Source organism: Clupea harengus, chromosome 2, assembly GCF_900700415.2.
Source record: "Clupea harengus chromosome 2, Ch_v2.0.2, whole genome shotgun sequence".
NCBI lineage: Eukaryota > Metazoa > Chordata > Actinopteri > Clupeiformes > Clupeidae > Clupea > Clupea harengus.
In genome coordinates, this window is record NC_045153.1 from 32,803,686 (window position 1) to 32,826,456 (window position 22,771).

Genomic DNA, 22,771 nt, shown 5'->3' on the forward strand with positions numbered 1-22,771 from the left:
ACTACAGACAGTCGTGCGCGAAACCAGCACCAAATAGTATGCAAAACATACAGAAATCACATTGGACTCTGTGTGCATGCTGTTTGTGCAAAACTTTTGCACATTCATTTTTCCCATCGCAATTTCGTGTCGTATCTGGTGTGTAAAGGCCTTAACGTTGCTGGATTCAACTTTTTGCACTGCTAATGATCAGAATAGCGGAGAAGTTAGTGTCATTTTTGCATGTTGCTGGTGTAGAGGCAATAAAAGAGAGATTGAATTCCAAGAAGAAGAGAGGGATACAAGTGTGGTGCTAAAGCAGAAGTTTTAAGAATATTCCAAACTTAAAAACGTTCTATACACACACCCCGTGTTATTCACACGGGCACAAGGACCAGCATACAATAGATGCATATGTTACGGATCTGAAAAGCAAAGCATGGGTCTGAGTTTTTTTTTTTTAGAAATTCAAGATTCGTGGGCAAGTTGCTCGGGGAGGCAGAGCTCACGCTGCAGAAGGTGGTTGGTACTTGGAAAGCAAGTCACATCCAGCCAGGTTAAAGCATTTAACAACCAGCCAGGTTAAAGCTTTAAACAATCAAGTGGAGGTGCACAAAATCTGGACTTTCCAAGTCAAGGAAGGACAACAAAGACTGAAGAGGAGGAAGAAAAAGGAGCAAACTGCATTAGGTGTGGCCATAAACATGAAACGAAGAGGAGTCCAGCCTTCGGTCAGGCATGCAAGTCATACCTTAAAAATAAATGTCAGAGAAAACTTTCAGCTCACTCGATATTGATGGAAAACTCACATCTGAATGCAAGTTAGTGACATCCTCAGGACATAAAATTGTGTAATTGGGCAAGAAATGTCTCATGTGAACACAAAATGCACATAAAAAAAATACAAGATTGAGTTTGAAATCATACAGCAAGATGTTCCAGCAATATTAGGAAGGACACCATGTCAGAAGCTAGGCCTGGTAAAGATGCTGTATGATGATGGAAAAGACGGAGACATTTAAAAAGACTTAACGCAGCAATAAGGAGTTCTGTTCCAAAACTAGCAAGCTAACTACCTAAAAGGTATGTAAAAACCTTGCAAACGCCACCAACAGCCCAGCTTGCCAACACACTAACTGGTGTCTTTTGGCAGTATAGCTGGCAATGTCATGCTGTGAAAGCTTTTCTTCCATTTTTGCAGCAGGGTGTTCCAGCCTGGAACAAAGAACTACTTACGGCATATCCTGATTGGCTAGTGGGAAAGACACAAGTGTTTATCTGACCATATGCTATTAAAATGAATTTGAGGATGGTACCAAAACTAGTTTCCCATAAAACCATTGTTGTGTCATTGTTGCATAGCGTTACTTTAAAAGAGAAGATTTAGGGTAGGGTGTCTGTTTATTCGGCATCTATGCAACAGATCTGAGGCACACACAACACGCTACGATGGAGAGAGAGAAGGAGGGATGATTAGGAGGTATTGCCCATAGTGTAGTGTCTCCTCTGCGTTGGCCTTGCGTCCCTTATATTCAAAGGCTGTGATGTTTCCTCAATGTCCCAGCATCACTCCTTGCTCCATTCTCTCATCACACATAGCGGGCGGTGTCTCCACACGGCAAACCTACAGCAAAATATATGTCTTCACTGGGGGTCTGGTTTAAGGTGTAAGGTGGGGTGTGTTAGGAAGTGGAACAGTATGGGGATATGAAAGATGTGAAGGTCTTCAGACAGGAAAGGTCTGGCTGACCAGTTGAATGTTAACGAGCGCGGTGTAAATGTGATGCATTATTGTGGGGGAGGGATTCACATGACAAAGTATATGAAAAACACCAGTATTCTTCACATTAATGCCATGAAATCCATTTTGGGAAGTTATGGTATTGCAGACCATGTCATATCTGACCATGTCCACAGTATGCTAGTGCAGAGTTTCAAGCCTGCCAGAACATGCCACCTGAGGGCTGTACACACAGGGCTGGCACAGCCATTACTGGGATGATGTCTGAAATGCCTACCTTCCTATCTCTACAATGGTCTAAGAACTATTCAGATCCATAAAGTACTTAAGGTTTTGGATTAATATTTCAGCTACATTAATGTGCATGTTGCATTTTACTGCCCTAGCTGTTTAAGGTTGAGCTCATTTTCAAGTGTGTGTAATGTCTATGTGGCCCAGATTGAGGGTTAGTGCCCTGTCTGGGCCAGTCTCCATTATCTCGTATGTGCGTTGACCGGCAATGACTTTTTTGTTTATTTGTAGATGGCTTCATAACATGGGACGATTGCATAACATTTTAACATGATGGTCTTTAACCAGACCATGACCAGATGAATCCATTTCTGCTGCCCTGCCTGGGTGTCTGTTACTAGCGTGGCTAATCCAAAGCAGCACAAAGTTCAAATACAAAGTTCAAATATATGACCTATTAGTGAGGAAACAGGAGCATCTTCAGTGGAAGTGGTTTCAATTGGAATACCCCACGTCAACCTACAATTTAGGTCACGGTTTATGAATGAAAACAAATGATCGTACAAACCAAGAAATCTATTTCATATACTTGAATTATTATTAAATATGTGTTGTGTTGCCTACTGGATCGTGTTTAAGAAATAGCTTATATTTTTCTTATGTCATGAGAACAGCAAAATTTCAATAATTGTGGTGATATTATTTTGTTGATCATCAGGGAAGAAGGTTGACTGTCCCGATACAAACATATTGGATGAGACACAGGCAAAAAGCTAAGGTAACGTTACTTCATTTCACTAGGCTAACTTAAGCATTTACGTTGTCTTGTTAAGCATATGCATTTGTACCTGTGTGTGTGCAAAGGTAATGTTCCAGTTAATGTAAAACAGCCCACCTGTTTGTGGTATTGTTAGGTGTACTGCTTGTGGCTGCTTGTTTGTTTAAAGTAACTGAAGCTTCTCCTTAACATGCTGTTTATAAAAGGTAGGATTAAATGAAAAATGAAAAATGTAATGGGGTGCAATTATGTCTCTTTTGCACTATTATAACTATATATAGACACTGTAATATGGCTTTTGGCTGATAAAAACATAACCTACATTTAGGTGATTCCCCCGTATCTCAGTCGGCCTATGTGCTTCTTCCAGGCCAAAGACCACAGGTGCTGTTAACACTTAAAACGTTCTCGTACATGCGGTTGCCATGTTGTTCAGAACACTGAGCTTAAGCTATGCACCAGTCCTGCTATAAATCTGAGCTTCATGAAGGTTACAGGATTCAGTATTTGTTTGAACTAATTTGGAGAGCTGTTGTTTCTGTGTGTTCATTTTGGAGGCTGCAGTTTGATGTGCTGTTGATCTATATTAAATTGGCCTATTACACGTGTTTTCTATTGCTTTGACCACCCTGTTTGAATCAGTGGGGCTAGATTAAATAACAGAAATGCCTTTGTATTTAAATAATATTTGTGTTTTTCATTTACTTTCAACTCATGTAAATCTTTGCCAATGAGGCACCGCATTCATTAATATTCAAATGGTCAGCCAGACCTTTCCTGTCTGCAGACCTTCACACCTTTCATACTTAGGCAGACCCTATACTGTTCCCCTTCCTAACATGCCCCAACTTTTAGCAACTTTTGGCACTGCGTTTATCAAAAACACATTTTCCCTAGTGAAAGCCCCGTTTGACTAGCCTGGATACCAGACCGAACTTAGCCCCGCCCACACATTTTTTGGTTGGGAAGTTCGGTCTGGCATTACTCCATTGAGGAGAAATTATCTGCGGCTCGATATCGGCCGTACCAATCAAATTGTTAAGGCGGGCTTTATACGATGATGGACAGATGATCAACAGTAACGTAACCAACCACGTCACCAACACACGAGTTGAATTCGTTTTCAACAAACATGGCTACCGCTGGAGAGCTGAAATATATAGATTCGAGTCTATTTAGACATTGACAGTGCATTTATTTTGAAAGAGGAACAGAGAAACGCGATTAAGGCATTTGTCAATCGAAAAGATGTTTTTGCCTTCCTTCCTACGGGATCCGGTAAAAGTGTAATGTATCAGCTGCCCCTGGTCACATACTAGGTTGTTCTGATTGGTTGTAGGTAACCAATTGGGCGAAGAGGCATTTTTTCTCCTGGTTCGGTTGAAACACGCCCCATAATCACAGCCCAATGGAGCGATATCAGACTCATATTCTGACTAGAATTATGAGTATGACATCGTCAGGCTACCGTTTGACCACTCTGGAGCAAAAACACATTTCCCCTAGTGAAAGCCCCGTTTGACCACTCCGGAACAATCCTGGTGTCCAAGCTGCCGAATAGGAAGTAATGCCAGATCTCAGCCAATCTTTTGTAAAATGTCGTAAAACTTGTCCTGAGTGCTTACAGCCATGTCCCTGGTATGACAATGACAACTATGCCCAGCTGAGCTGTTTTGCCCCCACTTGGCTGCTTTCAGCTGTATTGTTTTGAAGCCAAAGCCATACATCAGTGAGTGTTTCATCAAAACAGATGATTCTTTGCTCTGTGTTTTCTAGGACTCGGTGCCGTTACAATGTTGAGTTTCCTCCGCCGGACCCTGGGCCGGCGGTCCATCCGCAAGCATACTGAAAAGAGCAGATTCAGGGAAGCCCAGCGGGCCACCACTCACATTCCAGCAGCAGGCGAAGCTAAGTCCGTTATCACCTGCCGAGTGTCATTACTGGACGGAACAGATGTCAGTGTTGATCTGCCGGTGAGTATGCTTGCCCTTGCCAATTTGAGCACTTGAGCGTTTGGTCATTGGCTTTGATCTTTTGATTTTGTTGTTTGTCCTTTGATGACAAGCCTATTAAAATGATAAAGAAATATGACCTTCAAACAATATAGACTAAGTACAGAATGAAAAAGTGTTACGCTAATTACGTAAGCTAATTACGAGGAAGAACGATCAAGCTTGAGTAAATAAGTAGACCTTTGAGTAAACACTAAGTCTATTCCATGTCAAACGGCGTTATTCTTATCTGTGGTACTTTACATTGGAATTGTAGAAAATTAATGAATAATAACATTAATTTTGTCTGTCTGTGAGAGAGCTGATTTGTGACGAGTAGTGGTGCACCTACAGGTAGAGAAAAAGCCTTTTAAAACTGAATAAAAAGCAAAAGATACGATTGGAGTGAGTTCTATCTGTGTCAGAGGGATGTAGATGAACATGAAATTTGTATTTAACAAATTAGAATTTGGTTTCAACATTGGAATATTGCAGGCGAATTTGGTTGGTAATGTACGTATTTTCAACACCAGACAGATACAGATATTTCTTCAAAAGCGATATGTTAATAAATGGGTAACCAGAGAAGATTGAGATGGTGCAAGAGCCACAAACGTACAACCACTTTGTTTTCACTGTTGGCAAAGATAGATAGATAGATAGATAGATGGATACTTTATTAATCCCGAGGGAAGGGGGTGTAGTGGCTAAACTCAGGGTTTTCCTATAACCCTACTCTTGTTACCACCTGGAGAGTGCTGGGGTGCAGATCTGTCTCACTCATAGCCAGTTCCCTTGAATTCATCCAAAAAGTCACATTCCCGTGGTGTTTTCTGAACTATTAAGTGCAACAAATAGTGTACATGAAACCTAGATCCATTCAGTCAGGACTATGGTTTGGCCATGGCTCCCAGTGGAGTAGGCCGTAGACACTATGGTTAGGCCACGGCTCCCAGTGGAGTAGGCCGTAGACACTATGGTTTGGCCACGGCTCCCAGTGGAGTAGGCCGTAGACACTATGGTTAGGCCACGGCTCCCAGTGGAGTAGGCCGTAGACACTATGGTTTGGCCACGGCTCCCAGTGGAGTAGGCCGTAGACACTATGGTTAGGCCACGGCTCCCAGTGGAGTAGGCCGTAGACACTGGCTGAGTTGACTGAACTGGCTCTGAGGTCAATGACTGTATGGCTCGATCACCTGTCTTCTCCCCCCGCCATGCGCAACACAAATATACAAAAAATGAATAGATTAGGAAAATAAAAAGAATCTTAAATGCGGCTCCTACAGGGGGTTTATCCCCTTTTATGCAGAACAGATATAGCCCATGCCCCATAGAAGTGTATGGGAGACTCGTTGATTTCACCGAAACCATTATTTCTCTTCGGAGTGATTTATGGGTCTTTTGGAGCTATTCATGATGATCCACAATCCACAAGTGATCATTTAGAGCCTAAGTCAGTTGTCAGTGAGAAAATTATGACGGCATACTGCAACATGTCTGAGGCCTGGACATGTACAGCATCAGACTTTACTTGATGTTATACTGGGGAGACAGTGGTACAGTAGGTAGAGAAGTCGTCTAGTAATCAGAAGGTTGCTAGTTCGATTCCCTGTCGAAGCGTCCTTGAGCAAGACACTGAACCCCTAATTGCTCCTGATGTGCAGTGTGCCATCAGTGTAAATGTAAAATGTGTATACATTGTAAGTCGCTTTGGATAAAAGCGTCTGCTAAATGACTAAATGTAAATGTAAATGTATGAGGCCTGGACATGGACAGCATCAGACTTGATGATGTCATACTGCAACATGTATGAGGCCTGGACATGTACAGCATCAGACTTTACTTGATGGTGTCATACTGCAACATGTATGAGGCCTGGACATGTACAGCATCAGACTTTACTTGATGATGTCATACTGCAACATGTATGAGGCCTGGACATGTACAGCATCAGACTTTCCAAAATCCCAAGCCTAGCCACGATGGAGGCCTTCCAGAGATGCATCATCATAAATAATCTGCCTCTTTTGAAACTTTTTTTTTCTCTTTTGTCCTGATAGAAAAAAGCAACCGGTGAGGAGCTGTTTGACCAAATCATGTATCATCTGGACATCGTGGAAAAGGATTACTTTGGGCTGCGGTTCATGGACTCTGCACAAGTGGCGGTAAGACCAAGAAATAACTGAATTGTGAAACAACTGAACATTGTGGTGTTTGCTACATATATAGAGGCAAGATATGTTCATGTTTTGTAGTTGTAGTATGTCGGCAGCAGCAGTTTCTATCAGTTGGAGACTATTGGGCTTTAGAGTATTGTAGTAGTGTAGTTTTTAAATCATAAATGCATAGTTTTCATGCATCTTGAATAGGGCTTTTCAGATTTTGGAAGTAGGCCTACTGCATAGATGAAAAAATATTGAGATCAAATGTGTGGTCTTGGAAGATAGGATCCTCCATAGGATTACACAAGGATCCTTGGGTTGGATGGCAGCGAGATGCCATCAAGTAGAAGTCAATGGCAAGGTCATGTCATTCTCAAATTTGTAGGGGGCTACAATCACAACCTCAGTTGAATTTCTACTCGGGAGCAGGAGATTGTTAGTTATCCAAACGTTTACATGATTGAAGACAGGCTTCTATCATAGGTAGTTGTATGATTTGATCTGGTTTCATGGCCAAGTATAGTTAGCAATGAATGTTTATATCATGCTTCTTTATGACTTACTTGATAACTATTACTTATTGTGGCAGAATGGGAGGGGAAACAATCAGGAACATGAGGGAATAAATCCGATCTCGAAGGAGAGGCAGGGGGAGAGGCTGCCTGGCAAGGTGTATGGGAATTTGAGTTGTGTGTAGTTTGGCTGACATGGTGCGTGTGAATTTGAGTTAGGATGGCAAGGGTGGCAGGATAGCGCAACTGGCTGGTGACGGCTGCCAACACGTGCCACATGCTGTACCCGGGGATCTGTAAAGGTTCACAGTACAACATGTGCAGTCTGTCGCCCAGCTTGGTTGATATTGGGAATTGAATGTGTTCAGTTGTTGGCTGGCTTGGCGTATGGAGATTTGTGCATATGCATAGTAAGGGTGGCAGGACACACAACAGTACCCAACTGGCTGGCAACAACCCCAAACACACGTTGCATGCTGTGCCCAGGATCCGTAAAGGTCCTCCTTCACAGTACAAAATGTTTGATTGATATTGGATATTTTTAATATGTGTTTAGTTGTGATAAGTTATGTTGGCTGGCTTGGTGTATGGGAATGTTTAGTCATACAATCATAGTAAGGATGGCAGGATGCAATTACAGTGCACAACTGGCCAACGACAAGAAAGGGACCAGATGATCAGGATCAAGGTTAGGTTTTTGGAGAGATGGTTTGATCACTGCCTTTTTGAAGGATTGTGGAACGTATCCTGAAATGAGTGAATTGTGCGTTACGTTAAGTAGTGTTTCATTTAATAAGGGTGGTGCGTGTTGAAATAGTTTTGTGAGGATGGGGTCCAGTAGGCACGTTGATGATTTAGATGAGGAGATCAGGGAAGTTAGTATGGGGAGGTCGGTGGGTGTGAAGGATTCTAGGAGTGTTTCAGCGGTAGTCATGGTGATTCCAGGAGTGCACCAGGTTGTGGGGGTGTTACAGCGGTAGTCATGGTGATTCTAGGAGTGCACCAGGTTGTGGGGGTGTCTCAGAGGTAGTCATGGAGATTCTAGGAGTGCACCAGGTTGTGGGGGTGTTTCAGAGGTAGTCATGGTGATTGCTCTCATTGTTAAAATGTTATTGAAAAAGGTCATGGAATCGTTACTGCTTACAGGTTATAGGAACAGAATGTTATGGGTTATGATATCCTCATGCTCAAAGTGACTTGTCTACATCATCATCACCATCTGGCAAAAGAAAGAGTGGCTTTTTCACTGCTCTATGCTGCAGTGCTCCCGAACATTCATCGGATTCTTTTTTTTTTATTTATTTTTTTTATATTTTATCTTTATTGAGGCCAACAGGTTTCAAACATTGTAGGATACTTTTCCTTTTACATAATTTCTCTTATGATTTACAGGTGCCTGATATATAGGAAAAACAAAATAAAAAGGAAAGCAAACCAAATCGGAAATATAACTACAGGGATTTTCCTCATATCAGTATCAGTTTTCTTTCCAGGCCCATTTTTTTTTTTTTATTATTATTTTTTTTTTTTTTACATTTTTGTATTTTTACAATAAGAACAGTTCAAACATAGGGGGAGTTTCACTATACCTCTCTGAGAGAGAATAAAGAAAGAAAAAGAAAAAATGGACAAGCATATACATATACAAATACAGCCAAACAAAAAAACTAAAATTCAAACAAAATCTGTACTGGTGTTATAAAAAATCTGGACAAATTTTTCCAGCTATATTCTCGCCAAGTATTTGAGCATGTTGTTCCCCATTGTAATCTACACAAGCATTCCCAATCTTCTTCAGATATTGGAAGACCACCTTCCTTTTCCCATTTCTCCTTAATATATAGAGTGTTGTCTGGACTGGCTTGGCGCAACCCATGATATAATCTAGACACAACCTTCTTGCATATTGATGAATTGTTTGCACCTTTGAACACTTCCAAAATACCTGTCTTTTGCCCTTCTATTGCTCTGGCTATATTTTCCTGAAAGTAGTGTCTAACCTGGAGATACCTATAGAAATCTTGGCGTTGTAGTCCATGCTCTTGTTGCAACAATTCAAAGCTCTTAAGGGTTCCTTTTTTTACAAATGTGTAGTAAGTAGTAAGCCCCCCTTTGATCCAAGTCTTAAATCTGGAGTCCAGACTATTAGGAGAGAAATCTATGTCAAAAGCACACCATCTTAATATGTTTAGAGTATGTTCCAAATCACAGAGTTTTATTGTCTTCTGCCATGTTTTCAAAGTGGTATTAATCCAAGGGTTGTTTTTATCTATAATGTTGTTCATTAGTCTATTGTCTGCCATTACAGCTGCTAAAGGAATCTGATGGGTCATATTGCTCTCTATATCTTTCCATCTCGCAGAATATGATGGGTTGCTCCAGCACACTAGAGGTCTTAATTGGGCTGCATAGTTATAGTCACGGAGACAAGGAAGGCCTAGTCCTCCACAATCTTTGTGTAACTGGAGAGTTCTATACCTAATCCTAGGTTTTTTACTTTGCCACAGGAATCTTGATATCATTTTATCCCATTCCATAAACTGTTTCATAGGTATTTCCACTGGGAGACTTTGGAAGAGGTATAACAATCTCGGCAGCACATTCATTCTTATAGATTCTACTCTGGAATTAAGGCTTAAGAATGGAATGAGGCTCCATCTCTGTATGTCAGATTTAATGTTATTATTAAGCGGCCCATAATTCAAGGTGGACAGTTTTGAAATGTCTTTTGGGAGATTAACACCAAGGTATCGTATATGGTCTGCCTCCCATGTCAGTTGGTACTTCTCTACCAAGGAACTAGGTGGATCATATTTAAAAGTAAGCACTTGTGTCTTTTGAACATTTAGTTTATATCCTGAGAGAGCACCATATTTTTCTAAAACAGTCATTAGCTTAGGGAATGTCAGAGTAGGCTTTGTTAGGTAGACTAATACATCATCGGCAAATAATGCTAGTTTATGTTCCTCAAAATGTATATTTATCCCTTTAATTTTACAATTCTGTCGTATCCATTGACTGAGTGGTTCAATAAATAATGCAAAAAGCAGGGGTGAAGCTGGACACCCCTGTCTTGTTCCACGTTCCAGGGTGAATGCTTTTGAAAGAGCACCATTGACTTTAATCCTGGCAGAAGGACTGTCATATAGGGCTTGGAATGTGTCTGATCGATTTATGAAAGCCAAACTTTGCTAATACTTTATAAAGAAAAGACCACCTGACAGAGTCGAAGGCCTTTTCTGCATCCAGACTTATAAGCATTGCCTCTGTGCCATTTTGTATGATGTGATTAATAATGTGAAGGGTTCTTCCCAAATTGTCTTGTGTTTGCCTTTGCCTTATAAAACCAGTCTGGTCTGTGTGTATTAAATTAGGTAGAATCTTGTCTATTCTATGTGCCAGTATGGATGTAAATCATTTATAGTCTACATTTAGTACGCTGATAGGGCGAAAATGACCACACTCAAGCTTGTCTTTCCTTCCTTCGGGATTAGTGAAATTATTGCTTCTTTCGAGGAGGGTGGAATTTTATTTTCCTTTAGGACCCAGTTATATGTTTCCAGTAATCTTGGGACTAACTGCTCTCGCAGGGATTTGTACCATTCGGCATTAAAGCCGTCTGGGCCAGCCGATTTATTCGCTTTCAACCTAGAGATGGCTGCGTTTAGTTCCTCAGTTGTTATTTCTGATGCTAATCGTTCATTTTGTTCTTCAGAAATAGAGGGTAAGTTAAGTGAGGCCAAAAATGCATCAATGTGAGGAGTATTATCAATATGTTGCTGAGAATAGAGTGTTTTGTAAAACTTTTCAAAGCTTTGCTGGATTTTTCCCAGTCTGTGTTCAATTTCCCCAGATTCTGGGTTTCGTATCTTAGAAATGGTATTTTCTGCTTGGTGCTTTTTTAGTTTGTATGCCAGAAGCTTCATTGCCTTACCTCCAACCTCATAGTAACGTTGTTTTAGAAATATAAATTTCTTTTGTATTTCCTGTGTGCTCATTTCCTCTATCTCATTCCTTATCTCTTTTATTTCTTGTTTATCCCTTTCATCTAAAGTAACACTGTGAACCCTTTGTAAGTGCTTTAATTTGGTCTCAAGGTCTTGTAGCTTTTGTCTTCTAAGTTTTTTCAGCGAAGAAGTAATGGCAATGATTCTACCCCTCATAACTGCTTTGAGTGTATCCCAGAGGATACCTGGTGTCACCTCCCCATTATCATTTAGGTCAAAGAATGTGTTAATTTCTGCTGTTAAATACTCCTTGGTGTCTGGGTTGTTCAATATATCTGAATTCAGTCTCCATAGTGTAGATCGTTCTTCTCTGTTCAAGGACAGAGAAATAAATACAGGGCTATGGTCTGAAAGAGTGATTGGGCCTATGTCACACCTCTCAATTTTGTGTAGGTCTCTGCTGAAGGTGAAAAAGTAGTCTATTCTAGTGTATACTGCATGTGGTGAGGAGTAATACGTATAATCTCGGCTATTGGGATATAATTTAATTCTCTCCATATATCTACAATGCCCAATTCTTTCATTAAGGCAGTCATTCTCCTACTTATAAGTTTAGTCTCAGACTTAACAGTTGAAACATCTAGTTTTGGATTTAGATGTATGTTAAAGTCTCCACCGCAGATTACAACCCCTTGTGCTTTTGTTGCCATCAGGTCAAATATTTTCCTATAAAACATCCATCCACTGCCTGGACGTGCATAAACATTTAGAAAACTTACAATTGTCCCTTCTAGTTTACCTATTATCATCACATACCTGCCTTCTGTATCGGTGAGTTCTGACATATGTTCATAATTCACTCCTCTTGCTAGCAATATAGCTACCCCTCTTTTATGTCCTGATTTGTCAGATGATGAAAATACATATTTAATACCCATTCTGTTTAGTTTGGCATGTTCAGTGGCATTTAGATGAGTTTCTTGGAGATAGGCTATTTGGACCTTGTCTTTTTTGAGTTTTGACAAAATGTTCCCTCTTTTGACTGGGTTATTTAACCCATTAACATTATATGTGACTAATCTTATGCTTTGCATTAAGGCTTACTTCAATAGTCATGTCCTGCATTTGCGTGAAAAACTTCCCCTTTACAGTAAAGAACAACTGTAAACAAACAAACCGTGAACATTTAACAAAGTAGAGAAAAAATAAAAACATAAAAACGTCTTCCACGATATGGGTCATACTTGTGACCCTCCACCAGATGATAAAAGGTGGCTTTGAGGGAAAGCCTCCCTCTCGATAAGTGGGAGGGCCCTCAGAGGTGACCGCGTAGCAAAGTTCCATGTCCATTGTCCCGATTCTTAGAAATATAGCTTAGTCGCTAGGTCATAAAAAGTCACATTGCTCTATTATGGGCTAAACAGTCACATAATCAAACTCACCATTCCAGGACGGGAGATTGAATCAGTTGGATAATCTGTTGGCATCAGGCTATTATCCACTGTCCACGTTATGGGGTGGATCATCTCTTCGAAAGGCTTGCAACCGCTCTTTGTAGTGAGGGGTTCCAGAACTTTCAACTTGTAGGGCTCGTCCGCTTCTCTGCCAGCTTAGTTTTTGAAGGCGCTCCATCATTGTCTCAGGTTGCTTGACAGGCACGACGTTAAATCCCCTCTTAGCCAAGTCCTTCGTTGCCTCTTCCACGGTGTCGTAGATCTTGTCTCCTTCCCGGTATCTCACTTTTAGCCGGGCAGGGAACAGCGTTTGAAACTTGATGTCTCGCTCCTTGAGAGCTTTTCTTACTTCAGCATATTCTTTTCGCCTTTGCAGAATGCGCGGCGGGTAGTCATTGTCAACATTAATTCGTGTTTCTTCCCACATCAAGCCCTTCTTTTGCCATGCTTTGCTAAGTACCATCTCTTTGGTTCGGAAGCTGGCGAATTTGACAATGATAGATCTTGGCTGTGCATTTGGCGGTGGCTTAGGTCCTAGTGAGCGATGGGCTCTCTCGATTTGTAGAGTTGTTGTATCAGCAATGTCGAGGTTATCACCCAGCAGTTGTTCTACCAACTCAGTCACTGATGCACTATCCTTTTCGGCCCCTTCTGGAATCCCATATAAGCGGATGTTTACTCGTCGTGAGCGGCTCTCCTGCTCGGTTAACTTTGTCTCCATTTGAGCATGAAGTTTTAGCATTTCTGACAAAACACCCTCGACATTTTGTAATCTTTCTTCAGCCTTTTCGATTCGGTCTTCGGCCTCCTCCAGTCTATTGTTTGTTTTTGTTATTTCTCCTTTGATTTCCGCCAGTTGAGATTTATTGTCCTGTCGAAAGTCTCTTAATTCTTGGAGGATCAAAGCTAGATTAGCCGTTGGTTCTCTGTCAGGGCTAGCCGCGTAAGAATTTCCAGTTTGAGTCCCTGTTTGCCCTGTTTTTTTTTATTTCTTTTCCTTCTTTTTTACCCCTAGCTGACATCCTTGCCCCTCTTACTCAATATTTTCAGTTCGTAAACGTAATTCAATGTTTAGGGAGCGTGGTAAAATGTCGAATACTCGGGAGCTGTTCCTCTATGCTGCCATCTTGTCTGTGTCTTGGCCCGGAAGTCCCATCGGATTCTTTTCATATTTGGTATATGTGAAGTCATTGGCCTGATCAGATTTTTGGGCCCCTGCATTAGTCTGGTGAGTGACAGAATGTTTAACTAGTCAAATGAATGAGTTGTTGCGTGGGGGTTGGTCTAGAGGTGTCTACGTTAGGACAAGAGCGTTATTAATTCACCAATTATGTTGGAATTTTTCGCATGCATTAAAAAGGATCTTGTGGCGTTGTGATGTTGTGTTAATTTTGTGTTTAAGTCTGGTAATGGTCGACTTGCTGAGTCATATATGCCTGCTAGAGATGTGCATCTCCACCACTGAGGCTGATGATGCCATACACCTCTCCATGTATTGTCAATGATCCGATACAGTAAAGATACATAAGAAGCAACTACTCATGGATACGATATGATTCACCCCTATTGCGATGCAGTGCGATTCTACGTGATTTGATTCAACACCTTATGGTTCAACGTGATGCGCAGGTCTAATAAATGACTAATAAATGTGTAATAGGTGGCTGAGATGCATAAAAAAACAGTGAGATGGTATGAGTGCTGAAAATGTTACGCCATTGTGGCGGCTGCTGCGTTTTGGAACTGCTCAATGTTTATTCACACCACCGACATTTTTGATGTGCTGCTACCGTCAGCCCTATCTTTGTGTACAGACGGACATTATCAAAGGCAAACTCGATGCAGAATCACTCTGGTCTCATCTGTTTACCTCGTGTGTAAACAAATAGGCCCCATGCCTCAAATCTAGATGACTTATGGCTGCAGCGTGCGTCTCACGCAGGCAGGGTGCATACTGTAATCTGTTAACATGGGCTCCCAAATGAAAGTCAACAGGTATTGCAGCCACCATGTACACACCAGGCAGGCACTGTGAAATGGGCCTTAGGCTATAGATACTTTTCTCATCTATATTGCTATGATTTCATGATCCCGTTGGCTGAAGAGTTTGTTTACGCTTCAATCAAGAAGCTTGATTTTCACCATGTGATATACATTTTCCAACCTCGAGGAAGAATTTAGGTCCCTGACGACGTTCTGTGTAATTTGACAACTGTTTCAACACGCCCCCTCACATCTCCGTTAAGACAGGAGGAATCACAATCAAAATCACAAATGATGTGGTCACAAATTATTAGTCAGTTTTTCAGGGCATACGTTGTAAAAGATGCAAAAATGTTGGAAACCATGTATCTGGAGTTTATCCAAAGTTTTGTATTCAATATCAAAATTTGAAAAAAAGAAAGCTATAGAAAAAAAGGTATTTCACACTTGCACTGATTGACGTATATATGTCAAACCAGCTGTGGTGTATTCATAAAGCACTGGTCATATGTCACAAGGCCTTTTAAATAATTTTTTTAATCTTTATCTTTTTGATAATTTAAACAATACAAATCCTTTTGGCTTCCTCACCTTTTGAGAATTATATGTCAGACTTACTGATACAGACTAATATTCCTGATATGCCACAGTTTCTTTTTGGAAAACACCATCTCCATGATTTTATATAGATTTAAAAAAATTAATCTGTTTGGCCACCTGACCTTTTTACCTTTTGAGGTCAAAACACCTGTGATGCACTCTTTAATACGGAGTGCCCTTGTCAGCCGAACCTTCTTCACACAGTATGAATGCATTTTTTTTGTACAGATTTTCACACCGTATACATTATGACATACATTGTGACAAAGCTTTTGACGTATGATCTCCGCAGAAGTGTGTTTTTACCTCAAAGGGTCAGGTGAACAAATAGATTTATTTGATTATTTGTTAAAAAAATCTATATAAAATGATGGTAATGGTCTTTCGAGAAAAGAAGCCCTGTGACATATCAGTAATATTAGTCTCTATGCATCACAGTTAGTCTGACATCAAATGCTCAGAAGGTGAGGAAGCCAAATGGGTTTGTATTGTTTACATGATCAAAAAAAGAATGCAGGACTTTACCAATTAAATATATAAATAATTCACAATCTTACCATCCCTAATGTCTGCGTGTGTGCGAAGGAAATGTTACTGTTTAGAATAATTCGTGGTAGGCCTACTACTTTTGGCAAAGAGTAAGATTATGTTGGAAAGATTGTTTGATTACGTTGAGTTGATTCCTTTCATCTCAGTACATCTGTCCTTTAGGCAAAAGACCACAGGTGACGGTAACACTTGTGTGTCATCATACACTCGGTTGCCATAGGAACATTAATGCACTAGTGGTGCAATAAAGGTTTGCTTCATGAAGGTTATAATATTCAGTATTTGTTTAAACTAATTTAGAGAGCTGTTTCATTTTGGAGGTTGCTGTTAGGTGAAAATTCCCACTTGGGACTCGTGGACTAAAGTGTATAAGTACTTTTATTCAATATGGGGCTCATTCACATAGCAGACGAGAGAGAAGCAAAGTCAAACGCATCACACACGGCTGAAGTTGGCGTGACTGATGCCAACATCCTATCTGGCAGAGATAACAACTATGCTTTTTGAAAACGTTTAGGTACATAATGCTCCAGATGTAGAAAAGAAGAACAATCAGTTCTTCTTTTCACCTCTCGCCTACACACACAGAATGTACACTTTTAAGCACACGTGCAGAGACAGAAATGTCAGCACCTAAGAATCAAAGACATGCAGAGACAGAAAAGCCAAGCACACAAAGGCATATAATTATAGAAAAGATTTTACATTTCTAAAGTTGCAGTTTGTGGTTGTACTATTGTACATGTATTATTTAGACCCCCCCCCCCCCCCCCATATGAAACTTTATGTTTAATTCAATACAGTTTAACTGCACCACAAACTAGTGGTCGCCCGATAAATCGGGCCGATATCCGGCATTTTTAGTTAATCGGCATTGCCTGATGCCTGCACTCACAAGGTTAATTATCATGTGGTCTGCCACTGTTAAGCATGTAATATAACATAAACATATTTTTTTTCATGGATGGCGCTCATATACATGCGCATACCAGTGCAAAGTTTGCCCGCAGTAGAGTCAAATGAGAATAGTTCTGCTAGCTGGCTAATCAAGTGGGCAAAGCCAGCAGCACCTGCTGTCAGCTGAGGCAGAGAATGAAGACAGGATTGATGAACCTCTCCTCTCATCTCATCTCAACTCAACAATCTGCTATCGTAAGCGATTTATTTGATGGTTATAAGAAACCCAACGTTAGTTACAAACGGTTGCATATGCTAATGGGCTTTGATTCAACAAGTGGGCTTACGATAACAGCAGTCCGAAAGCTAGCGTTAACGTTATCTGAAGTTTATTGAGCTACGTAAAGACATGTTCCTACCTACACTTTGATAATTGGAGCAGGCGCACATTACGCATAGGACATTTTTTTAAAATATAAAATAATAAGTAGAGTACAGAGTGCAGATCTAAATTGTTGTATTTTATCAGATGCATCCCCCCCCCCCCCCCCCCCCCCCCCCCCCAAAAAAAATAAAACCAACATGATATCGGCATTATATATCGGCCGACCTGTTCTCTAAATATCAGCATCGGCTTTTGAAAAACCCATATCGGTCGACCTCTACCACAAACTACATCCTCCAAAATGATCATAGTTGAATCGCCACTTCCAGGGGCGTAGCTATAGGGGGTGCAGCAGGTGCGGCTGCACCTGGGCCTGTGAGGTGTCGGGGCCCGTAGCCGAGCCCAAAGATATACACGCGTAAACTAACAGGCCCCCTATCAGCGAAGGTTGCATAGCGGGCCCACCCTCGATCCCTGCAAAGCGTCAAATTGTCTCGGGTGTGCTTATGTTCAAATGCACGCTATTTTAAGAATGCTAGTAGTGTCAAATGCTATATATACACCTGAAAGGGCAAACTTATCTCAGTCATGGTTGTGATTATTTTTTGGGAAAAAGTAGCAATTTATAACAAAATCATATGCTTATCCTACATACACTATAGAAACTATCAAAACACTATTCAATTAAATGAATAAGTTCTTATTTTCTTTGGTATTTTTGTGATTAGCAATGATGATTGCTGGGTAATATGTATGTTGTTGTCCCATGTCAAGTCTCTATTTGATCATGTGACAATACAATACGCTATAGTTAAACCAATTCTGGTTAGGTCTGAAGGTCTGATAACCTAGCTCATTGAGCACTGCACAGCACAACTTTACTCGTAACAATGCCTTTTAAGCACAAGAGTGGAAGTAGAAAAGGGCAAGAGAAAAAAAGAACAGGAGGAGAAGGCGGCAAAGCTGCCTAAATTAGATTATTTTGGCTTTTGAATTGCCGTCAACTAGTCGCCAGCCCACGGAGTCAGCAGTGCAGCAGTTCAGCTGGGATCAGAATCGCTGTTTCTGCCCTCAGTGGTGTGTCAGCAACCATGCAACAGTTAACAATTGTTACGGTAAGAAATGTTCCTGCTGAGAGTCAAACAAGACTTAGTTCATTGTGTACACACCAATCACTTCTGAAATATGTAAGGTTGATTAATTAAACACTATTTATATCGGTAACAAACACCTTTGATTAACGTTTTTTTTAGACGCGGTTGTGGAAGTAGGGAACGCTACGATTTTTTTTTTTTTAGCGTTCACTAGGGGGGCCCGTCATAATATCTTGCACCTGGGCCCGTCGTTACTACGTTACGCCACTGGCCACTTCATACATGTCGTCAACTTCAATGTTTTTTTTAGCACCAACAAGTGGCCAAAAGATGTTGCTGTATATTTCTGTGTTTTTAATTACTTTATTTCACCTTGTGGCGTTCCAAGACTCTCTTTCTGTAGTTTTTTTTCTAGAATCATTAAACTAATGGGCTGTCATGGAAAAAGGTGTCCGGCTGCGAAAAGGGGTCCGGGCCATAGACATAGTATACATAGACCCCTCCTTGACTGCTTCAGCCCGTTGCCGTGACGAGTTACGTCGCCGCCATATTGGACTGGGACCAGCTGTCCCGTAAAACAAACGCAATAACGGTGGATCTCCGGTTTTTCGGTATAAAAATAGCCTACAAATCAAATAGTGAGACACTGGCAGTCAGTCCGTTTTTTAATAGTTGGTCTCAAATATGCGCAAAGAGAAACATAACCTTGAACAGTGCAATTGACAATAAAATGTAATTACACAAACAAACACTTCTGATACAGAAGACAAGGGTAACCATACATCAAAACATCTGCTGCTTTCTATATTTTTACAGCAGTGAAATATACACATTGCAATATATGTAAATATTTTAATTCTAATATAAATATAACAATATATAATATAATAATTCAATATAATGTATAATTTACTAATATATATAATATTTGATACAATGTAATATTATTTAAAATATATATATATATATATATATATATATATATATATATATATTTGTACGTATACACACTGAAATATATACAATCATTCTCTTAAAATCATCTTAGCAACAGTGCAATTGACCATAAACATTAATGCCATCCCCCATATCCACAAATCCAGACATTCTTTGGGTATTCGGATTATACTGGATATGCTTTTTGATGGCCATGGCATCCAACATGAGAGCCACACGTCCATATTTGACCATGTCCAACATCATCATGTTGAGGCCAGGCTTGGCATCCACAGAAGTCATCCACCTTTATCAAATGAAAAAGTAGTTATATAATGTATTTGAACCAGTAATTCTAAAAAATGCAATTAAATGACATGATAAATACCTTTGCAGTGGATGTGGTAGGTGAAGGTGGAGAGACTCTCTCAGATAGTTGTATGCTTTTGGACCATGTAGGTGGAGAGTGAGGGCAAACTCCCTCTGGTCTTTGGTGTGCTCATGGCCCTGTTTTGACAGGAGGCCTATCGGAATATCTGAAATTCAGATAGCACAGACTAATTAGTAACTGCCTGTATGCTGTTCTTCGATCAATTGCCTTATGAAAACGCCAATAATATGTTTATTCTGACACAAAGGGGAGGTCTAGCCAGGTAGGGCCATATGAATGCTAATGTATAACCATCTTGTCGTGGCTGAAGCCAACAATCAGAGTCTAATAGCTCTAGCTTCAAGACACACAAAAGCCAGGAATCATGGCTGATAGCTCTCTATGTTTAGTCAGTGTGTGTCTTTAAGCTAGAGCTATTGGACTCTGATTGTTGGCTTTTGTCTGTGCCACGATATTCTATTCTTTTGAGATGCACCTGTGGACAGTCGTTCAGCCGAAATGCAGGTATTATCACAGTTTTCCCGTCGCAAACATAAATGCTATATAATTACATTATACATACATTGTAATTACTGACAAGCAAATAACGGTAGATTATACATATACCCTATATTTCTCGCCAATATGATCTTCTTTTGACAAATGATAGAAAAACGTAACGTTAGGCTTTGCTCCCATTTCACGTTAGCTATTAATAGCCTGATTGTGTTGTCACCTAACTGTCAGTTAGCTCTCAACATAGATCATTTTATAATGGCAAAATACGAATAGAAACAATTGTTCAGTCTTACTTGTGAAAGGTAATTCCACGCGATCTTGCTTCTGGTGTTCGGAGGGCCGTGCATCCCCAAACTGAAAACGATTGAGGCATCTTGACGCAAATGACGAAACTGATGAAAACGACTCTCACTGCAATATGGCGGCGACGTAACTCGCGAGGCAACAGAGGAGGAGGGGTCTATGTATACTATGTCTATGGTTCGGGCGATGTCACAATGGCTTTCGAACGACTCTTGAGTGACAGTTGCTATACCAACAATGACGTAATGCAAGCGTTGGTATAGCAACTGTCACTCAAGAGTCGTTCGAAGCCAATATTACATCACCCGGACCCCTTTTGGCACCCGGACACCTTTTTCCATGACAGGGCCCTATTTTGAGGGTGAAACGCCAGCAGAAATGCCAGGTCATGCACAATGTTGCACGAGCCATTAGGTGACCACAACAAAGTCTCCTTACTAGGGCTGCCGCGATTAGTCGAAGTCATCGATGACGTCACTGCTGAAAATGCGTCGACATTAATATTTTAAATCGACGCATCTTTTATTTTTTACCTTTTCGATTTCTAAAACGCTTCTATTCATTATAACAAATGTTCTTCTTCAATATCACTACGTAATTGCTGCGTGCATGACGTCAGTCGTTTTTGGTTGAGTCATTGGTCGGCTCCAGTAAACGCTCCAGTTTAAAAAAATCATGGCGGCTGCCGCAGAGTCTAACTTTATTCCGAAAAGAGGTTCAGTGTAAACGTTTCAAAAGACCCAAGGCTTCGAAAGTATGGGAGTACTTCAAATTATCACAAAACAAAAAGGTGGTTTGTACACTGTGCAAAGTTTCTATGGCATACCACTGCAGCACTAGCGTTATGCACGAGCAACTGAAGAGAACACACAGGCTCTATTCTGGATTGCGATCACATCTGCTGTACAAACATCCTTGGATTTAAATAATAATAATAATAATAAATACGAGAATATTTGTATCATTAACAATAACGTTTCACATTTATAGTCATGATTCTACGAGGCACCGTGATGTCGTAAAATAAATATGAGCACTACATGATCACTACAAATGTAAGTGAATAAATACATTTTTTACTGGCAATATGCAGTGGGAATATTCTCTGTACATCCTGATAACGATACATTAATGAAATGCTCTGACAACAAAAAGAAAATAATCTGTCATCTGTGGCAGCCGTAGGGATGTAAAGATCCTGTCCAGTCATTTCATTTGTCTCTGATGAGATGAGCAGATGGCTTACTTACCTACTTACTCCACCAGTGCACTCATTGCCTGTGGTACACGAGTGTAGAGGTTATAAGGATTTGGCACTCGTCCCTGCCAAGACACACTGAATGAACGCCCAATGAGGCATGACTCCAACTAACTGTGTGCTTTCCCTGAAATTCCCAGTTCGGACAGAATAGAGAGGATGTCATGCTTCACTCCGTCAAATGCTGCTGACTAGTCTAGTAAAATCAGAACTGATGACTGAAACAATGAGAATGGCAAAAGCCTCTGCTCAGTCACAGGTGAAAAAGTAGTTTCAGTAGAATGACTGCTTTTGATACCAGACTACTTACTTAGGGTTTAGCCAATTGTTCTGAGACAAAAAATCAGAAATGAGTTTGAAGACAAGAAGAATCTTTGACAAAAAGGGAAGAAGGGAGACGAGTCGGGTGGCTTAAGTCAAACTCTCTGAAGTTCAGGAGCAACCCAAGCCTGTTTTGAATAATGGATGAAAGGTTATTCACATTTCACATGTTTGAGGTTAGAGATTGTCAACTTATGTTTGGGAATGGCTAAATGGACCGTTATCTTGTTATACTAGTTTGAATTATGTAAAAATGTATCACATGCGGCACACGTCACCCCGCTACTCATTGAGCTCCACTGGCTGCCGGTAGCTGCTCGCATTAAGTTCAAGTCACTTATGGTTGCCTACAGAGTGCTTGCTGGTTTTGCTCCCTCCTACCTAAATGCTCTTGTAAGGGCAAATTTTACACCCAGTACGCTGCGCTCGTCTAGTGAGCGCCGTTTGGCACTGCCGTCTGTGCAAGCAGAGCAAACCAGACTATTCTCATTTGTAGTTCCACGTTGGTGGAACAAACTGCCTAGTACTACCAGAGCAGGGGCGTCCCTCTCTACCTTCAAGAAGCTTTTGAAGACCCAACTCTTCAGAGAGCACCTCCATTCCTAACTGGCTCCTTGACTAGCGCTTAACTTGCACTTCAGCAGTTACATTCCTGCACTTCTTTTTCCTTTCTAGGTTGTTTTTCTATTTCTTATGTAAAGTAATATTTATTGTTACACAAGGTTTTGTATTGCTCTTAGCTTGACTGTTCTCTCCCTTGT

The 22,771-nt window shown here is 40.7% G+C and overlaps 1 protein-coding gene across 6 annotated transcripts in view; it reads left to right on the forward strand.

Annotated features, from left to right (window-relative positions):
- The window catches only part of epb41l5 (erythrocyte membrane protein band 4.1 like 5), a 63,426-nt gene that overhangs the window by 1,895 nt on the left and 38,760 nt on the right, over window positions 1–22,771 (forward strand). For 5 of the 6 annotated variants that reach the window (XR_006151508.1, XM_031561430.2, XM_031561452.2 and 2 more), the window contains exons 2-4: window positions 2,670–2,729; window positions 4,506–4,702; window positions 6,781–6,885. Coding sequence is in view for 5 of the 6 variants with exons in the window: in XM_031561430.2 (XP_031417290.1) it covers window positions 4,523–4,702; window positions 6,781–6,885 (285 nt within the window). In the remaining variant the exon portion in view is untranslated. The remainder of the gene's footprint in view (window positions 1–2,669; window positions 2,730–4,505; window positions 4,703–6,780; window positions 6,886–22,771) is intronic. The other variant, XM_031561446.2, reaches the window with a different exon arrangement.